The sequence below is a fragment of the Panicum virgatum genome, chromosome 4K, assembly GCF_016808335.1.
Source record: "Panicum virgatum strain AP13 chromosome 4K, P.virgatum_v5, whole genome shotgun sequence".
Lineage (NCBI taxonomy): Eukaryota > Viridiplantae > Streptophyta > Magnoliopsida > Poales > Poaceae > Panicum > Panicum virgatum.
The window spans coordinates 34,359,287-34,366,676 of record NC_053139.1 but is presented as its reverse complement, the minus strand read 5'-3'; the positions used below and the strand labels follow the sequence as shown (position 1 = coordinate 34,366,676).

General features: G+C 48.3%; 1 protein-coding gene across 1 annotated transcript; it reads left to right on the top strand.

Moving 5' to 3' along the window:
* The first annotated feature begins 4,828 nt into the window (after positions 1-4,828).
* Positions 4,829-7,051, top strand: LOC120704845 (protein DETOXIFICATION 52-like). The gene is made up of 2 exons (XM_039989377.1): positions 4,829-6,723; positions 6,831-7,051. The coding sequence occupies exon 1, from the start codon at positions 5,013-5,015 to the stop codon at positions 6,684-6,686; it is 1,674 nt and encodes a 557-aa protein (XP_039845311.1). The 5' UTR covers positions 4,829-5,012; the 3' UTR covers positions 6,687-6,723; positions 6,831-7,051.
* The last annotated feature ends 339 nt before the right edge of the window (positions 7,052-7,390 follow it).

Below are 7,390 nucleotides of genomic sequence, written 5' to 3'. Positions count from 1 at the left end.
TTTCCACTATTTAATTCATAGTCTAAAACTATTTTCTTGATCATACTACTAATTTGTTGTTCTCTATAGACTTCTATTACTCCCTCTATTCTAATATAGGCTAGTTTGGTTTTTCTAGGTCCATAGTTTTACTATGCACCTAGATATACACTATTATGTACTATGTATCTAGGTTTGCCAAAAATGGCCTACAATTTGGCAATTTGGAATGGAGGGAGTATATGTTATGACCTCACCGTGTTACCTACTACTGTGCACTATATGTATAGTCAATAGTTTGTTCACATTGAAGTGCACTATATGTCTACACATACTTTAAATTTTTCCTTGGCATACTTTATAAAATCACCACGCTAGTTTGATATGATATGATGGTTTCAACATTTGACATTTGCTAAAAATGAGCAAATTAAGGTGGGAGCATTCAATGACCATTAATGCAAGCATCTAGAGAAAGCATCAACAACCACATTATCCTTTCCTTTTATTATAAGTTTGATGATGTAAAGAATCAGTAAATTCAACCTACTTAGCATGTCTTTTATTCAATTTAGCCTGACTACAAATATGCTTCAACAATTCACAATCATAATGAATATTGAACTCTTTGAGATAAAGTTAGTTTTTTAAAATCTTCTACAAAAGCATACAACTCTTTATGATAACTACAATAATTTAGAGATCACGTGTACAATTTTTCATTAAAGTAAGCAATAAGGTTACCTCCTTGAAGTAGCATTCCTCCAATTCCAATGCCGCCCGCATTGCATTCTTGGTCAAAAGTCTTATTAAAATCAGAAAGTTGGAGTATTGGTGCATATGTAAGTGTCTCCTTCAATATTTTAAAAGCTTGTTCTTTTAATGTCCCCTAACGGAATGTAATGAGAGTGCCCAATCTAGGATTAACTAACGATTTGGTGGCAACTCGATACAAGCGATCCGGCTACTGATCAATAAGACCTGAGTCCTTAGTCGAAGTACCATATCACCTTTGGTTATCAACTGTGTACGGTTGACCTCTCCGGCTATGAAGACTAATCCTTGCCTACAAATCAAAGAGGGAAAAGTAAGTTTTCCAACCCTGAACTATCACGGTCGTTCGATTTTGAACCCTAAACTACGAAACCAGATATCCAAGCGATTCGGCTACTGATCAATAAGACCTGAGTCCTTAGTCGAAGTACCATGTCACCTTTGGTTATCAACTGTGTACGGTTGACCTCTCCGGCTATGAAGACTAATCCTTGCCTACAAATCAAAGAGGGAAAAGTACGTTTTCCAACCCTGAACTATCAGGGTCGTTCGATTTTGAACCCTAAACTACGAAACCAAATATCTAACATCACCGAACTAATAAAACCGTGCAAATTACCCCCTCAAGCCCAAACCACCCCAGTTTTGATATGACCTGGCAGCTGTTTTGTGACGCGGCTACCAGTTTGGCACTTCCACATGTTTTTACCCACCGAAAATACCAAACTGCTCCTTATCCTCTCTTCCTCTCGTCTCTGCTCCTCTTCCCCCGCCAGCATCCTTCCCACATCGTCGCCATTGCTTGCCTATCGAGCACGCTAAGGATGAAGAATGATGGGGCGAGCTCAGTCACAGGCGCACACGGTGTCGCACCCAGTAGCGCACCACCACTCGACCTCGGCCTCGTCTGCTGTCACGGCCACAGCCACTACTCACCTGTCAGTATTGGCCGCGGCAGTGGCATTGTGCTCGCCACACGTGCACCTCCTCGCTGTGTTTTCACCGGCCTCCTCCCCGGCGTGCCCACCCGCCAACAACCCCATCTTCGTCAGCCCCGGTGCACCGTGGGTGCAGCAGCCCCAGCGCGCTGGTGCGGCAGCCGCTGCGCTCAACTCGGGGTTCGAGCGGGCACACCAGCTGGACCATCTCCAAACACACCCATAGGAGCGGTGGCAGTGCGGGAGCTCGGCGGCGGTGCCGAGCCACACGCGTTGGGCTGCGGCACCACGACCACCTAGACGACGGGATGTCACGGATGGAGGGCCAACATACCTGATAGCGACGAGCGACGCGCTGTCGAGGCAGCGGAGCACGAGCGCTAGGTAAGTAGGGCCACGTTGGACAGGTGACATGGCTCAAAACCAAGGTGGTTTGAGCTCGGGGATAATTTGTACGATTTCGTTAGTTCGCTAGGGCGGTATGTCTGGTTTCGTAGTTCGAGATTCAAAATTGGATGATCGTGATAGTTCAGGGTTGAAAGCGGACTTTTCCCAATCAAATAACACAAGAAAGAATGAATAAGAGTGCAACAAAGATTGTAAACGACTGATTAAACTTATAAGTTGGGGTCTTACAGACTGATAATGACGAAGCTGCTCTTTATAGATTAATCTAAGCAAAATCAAAGAAATCTTGAATGTATCTCTACTGGACTCCAACGTGATACAAGTACCAATGGCCCAAGAGGAGGTGGGGTAGCATCTCGACTTCTTCGGAACATCTACTTATTTTGATTATTCCTATTGACTCAGACATGATACTGATGTGGTACTGGTGGTATTGGAAAGCTTATCTTTTTAGATTTTCATACATATGTTGAGCTTTGAAAACGGAATCTATACGTGGTCTGAGAGATGATTTTAGTGTCTACCGCTCTTAGACTCCAAGGTGGAGTCAAATTCAGTATGTTGCGGACCTCCAACAAGCATGTATCATGCATGAGTGACGTAGTTAAGGTTAATGCACCATCCATATACTATATAAGAGCAAGATAATGTATGTGGGGACGATGATGTGGATCACATTTGCGTAATAAGTGGGAAATTAACCAAAACAAATTGATTCTTAACTGCAAATAAACTGACCTAATTAAAAGAGGCCATTTGTTTGCGACTTGGTAATTTAGCAATATACTCCCTCCGTATAGGATTTAGATGTCGTTTTGGACAAGGTTTGAGTCAAACATTGGGAATATAAATCATGAATAACTTTTAAGTTATTGAGTTTAAAAAAGTGAAAATTATTTTTTTTGCGAGGAAGTGAAAATTATATGAATAGATTTGTCTTAAAAACACTTTTATAAAAATATACATATATTGCTTTTTAATAAATATTTTTATAAAAATAAGCAGTCAAAGTTATGCTTTGAAGACCGTGTCGCTGTCCTAAACGTCGTCTATTTTCTATATGGAGGGAGTATATGGACTTGACTCCGCTATGCGTGGATGTTTCCTTGGATCAAGCAAAAGTAGTGTCCATTCTCGTCTACACGAATAATTAAGACGCATTGGCAAAACACATTAATCCAAGGAAATTGCAGACAAGAAATATATCAATATAGCTGTAACATGGCATGTTACCTAGCTATCATAGGTCTAACAAGCTATATGTATATTATTATCATTATCTCTTCAATCACAAACTGTGTGGTCACTTCTGAAGAAAATGGGTCGCACTGTTCGGTCGAGTCTCACCTAAAGCTGGGAAAAAATGACATGGTCGACTTGTGCATCATTAAACAATTTTGCTTAAACATGGCTCTTGCAAAACAATCATAGCGGAAAACATTTCAACTCTGAGAAAAAAAAATTGTGAAGAATTTGCAGTAGGGATATCGATAGTGGTAGCAGGGCATGTTATCTAGCAAGCATAGGTGTACCAATCTGTTATTTATATTACCTCTTGAATCACAACCATAATTCTGCGCGGTCACTTCTGAACCGATTGAAATGACACACATGCCAAGGATTGTTGAATAGCATGGTTTAGTGTAAGTAGCAGTATGTGCACCCATACTAAAAGCAGTGAGCTATGCTCATTTGGTTAAGTTTCTTATGGTAAAGCCTATCGATCCAGGTACGGCACTATATTTTTTTTCAGATTTATTCCAGGAATTAACAGCACTATATATGCCCATCGATAATGATACGAGACTGGTGACTTTTTCAATCTCAAATCTGCTGGTCTAATCTTTCGAAGATACTCATAGGAGTATGATAAGTATACATGCATGTATATGAGTGCCTACTCTGCTGTCTGTACGTGTTTGACGTACAAAGTACTTGTAGACTGCTATCGTTGTACATGCCCCAAATCGTTGTGCACAAGCAGAAGTTACTGTATAAACCACCGGTTGCATTGGCCAACCTCGTGTTGGATTAATGAGAGCTTTGGAAAGGATTCGACAAGATCTCTCCTGGTTCTATGATAATGTTTTCCTCAGTGCATCTCTGACACAATACTGTCACGGCTTGTACATCACTGCTGTTAGTAAGTACAATCTTAGTTCTGCACATCACTGCTCTATTCTACTAGAACATCAAGAGCCATAGCGCAGTGAATCACTTTGTGCAATAAAAATAGAAAACTTAACATGCTATAAACACTGCTTAAATTAGAGATCTCTCCTAAACCAATCAAAGGGTAAAACTGAAACACTAAACAAGATGTCAATCAATTCGGTGTGTCGGCCCTTGAGGAATCCACCTTCTTTTACAGTAAAAGTGCTCGAACAAATTCACAGCATTGACTATTTTTTTTGGTCTTGGACAGTACACAGGTGAAAATGCTGAAGAATCTCTGCTGGCTCCTCTGTTTCCCAAAAGAAAGGTAAAGCTGTGACTGACGGTACCAAGTCCATCATTGTGATTAACAAGACTAAGAAGGAATTTCTTGTTCAGTGGTACAATTGGGTCCATAGGAATTACAATGATTACATATGCATAATGGCATAATGCACCATCAGAATATCAGAAAACTTGTTAAATTTATCCTGAAGACTAGTAGTTTGATAAAAAGAAGTTTACTCTATCAAATGTAGGCACAAAAGTTAGTCACGCTCCAATTAAGTATTTTTCAGAGGTTAAACTGAGGTTCCACCATCCTTATATAACCCCACCCCATGCACTCACTCTTCATCAGTGTCCACCACCCACAGCCAAGTACACCTCCAAGCAAAGCTTTAAGCTCTGCTCTGCTTCTACTCCCCTGCTCCCCATCCTCCATCTCAAAGCTGCGGCGCACGGCCGATCCACCAAGCAATGTGCACCACCACCCCCATGCCACCGGCGCCGCCGGTGGCGCTGGGCGGCGGCAAGGGCGGCCACCACGTCTACGTCACGGTGCCCCAGCGCGCGGAAGGCGACGCGGCCGGCCATTGCGGCCGCGAGCTCAAGTGCGGAGCCGTGCCCCTGCCGGCGCCCGGGGAGACCGTCCGGGAGGCGGCGGCGCTGTGCCGGCTCGCGTTCCCGATCGCGCTGACGGCGCTGCTGCTCTACTCGCGGACGGCCCTGTCGATGCTCTTCCTGGGCTCCATCGGCGACCTCCCGCTGGCGGCCGGGTCCCTCGCCGTCGCCTTCGCCAACATCACCGGCTACTCGGTGCTGTCCGGGCTCTCGCTCGGCATGGACCCGCTCTGCTCCCAGGCGTTCGGCGCCAACCAGCCGCGCCTGCTCGGCCTCACCCTCTACCGCTCCGTCCTCTTCCTGCTCTGCTGCTCGCTGCCGCTCTCCGCGCTCTGGCTCAACATGTCCAAGATCCTCGTGTTCCTGGGCCAGGACCGCGAGATCACGGCGCTCGCCCAGGAGTACATCCTCTTCTCCCTCCCGGACCTCTTCTCCTTCTCCATCATCCACCCGCTCCGCGTGTACCTCCGATCCCAGGGGATCACGCGCCCGCTCGCCGCCGCCGCCGGCGCCGCCGTGCTGTTCCACGTGCCGGCGAACTACGTGCTGGTGGGGCGACTCGGGCTCGGCGCGCCCGGCGTGGCCGCCGCGGCGTCGGCGTCCAACTTCGTGCTCCTGGCCGTGCTGCTCGCGTACGTCGTCGGCCGGCGCGACGCGGCGGCGGCGCTGCTCGCGGCGGGGCCGCCAACGGCGGAGTGGCTCGCCGGGTGGGCCCCGCTCGCGCGGCTGGCCGCGCCGAGCTGCGTGTCGGTGTGCCTGGAGTGGTGGTGGTACGAGGTGATGATCCTGCTCTGCGGCCTCCTACCGGACCCGAAGCCGGCGGTGGCGTCCATGGGCGTGCTGATGCAGACGACGGCGCTGGTGTACGTGTTCCCCTCGTCGCTGGGCTTCGGCGTGTCCACGCGGGTGGGCAACGAGCTGGGCGCCAACCGCCCGGGACGCGCGCGCGCGGCGGCGCACGTCGCCGTGGCCGGCGCGGCGGGCATGGGGCTCGCGGCCATGTCGTTCGCGGCCGGGGTGCGCCACGCGTGGGGGCGCATGTTCACCGCCGACGCCGACATCCTCCGGCTGACGGCGGCCGCGCTCCCGATCGTGGGGCTCTGCGAGCTCGGCAACTGCCCGCAGACCGTCGGCTGCGGCGTGCTCCGCGGCAGCGCGCGGCCGGCGCGCGCCGCGCACGTCAACCTCGGCGCCTTCTACCTGGTGGGCATGCCGGTGGCCGTGCTCCTGGCGTTTGGGCTCGGCGTGGGCTTCGTCGGGCTCTGGATGGGCCTCCTGGCGGCGCAGGTGTGCTGCGCCGGGCTCATGCTCTGCGTCGTCGGCTCCACCGACTGGGATGCGCAGGCGCTGCGGGCGCAGGAGCTGACGTCATGCTCGCCGGCCGACGTGGAGAGGTCCGGGGCCCACAGGTCAGCGACGGCCGCGGGAGAGGGAGGCAGGCCGGAGAAGGGGGAGCAGGCAGGCATGGAGCGGAAGTGCTACCAGCCATTGATCTCCAACAGTGAGGAGACCATGCCTGAAACTGTGTAGGCTGCTTCAAGATTGGTGAAAAAGCCAAAGAGCCCCCGTAATTTTTTTCTTACTCTCTGATTAATTGGAACTACTGCTAGTACTAGTACTACTCCAGTGGTGATGGTCACGAATTTAACTTTTTTTTCCTTCTTTTTCGCTTAGCTTTTGCATCGTGGATAGTTTGGGGGTGTTAAGGTGTTATGAAGGACTTGGGCACCCTTCTAATTACTATCTCGACGGAGAAGTATTGTATTTTTTTTTGCCAATTTTGTAAATCCTGTGTACTCTCAGTCCCTTCTTCCTTTTAGTTCCATCATCCATTTGTAATGACATTTGAATTTCCAGTCCAAAGATATGTACATGATGTAGACCGTAATTCAACATATACTAATAACTATTACAAGAAAAAAAACTATCCCCACTTCTTATTCTGAATAAAATCCAATAGAAAGTTTATCTGCCTAAGCTTTTAAAACATCTAGGCAATTAATTTGGCCCAACTGTCCCCCTCAAGATTTTTATCTGGGGAAAATGATAGCACCATCTATCTATCTGACCAATTATTCACGAGGCATTAGTGATGCTAATCATAGTGTACCCGCAAAAAAAATGCTAATCATAGTGGCTGTAAATTGTCACATTGGAGCACTGTTGGCCTCGGCTCCTCTCAAACCGGGCGTGCCTCCCGGTGGGGAAGCAAGTTGGGCCATGGGAGAGCAATG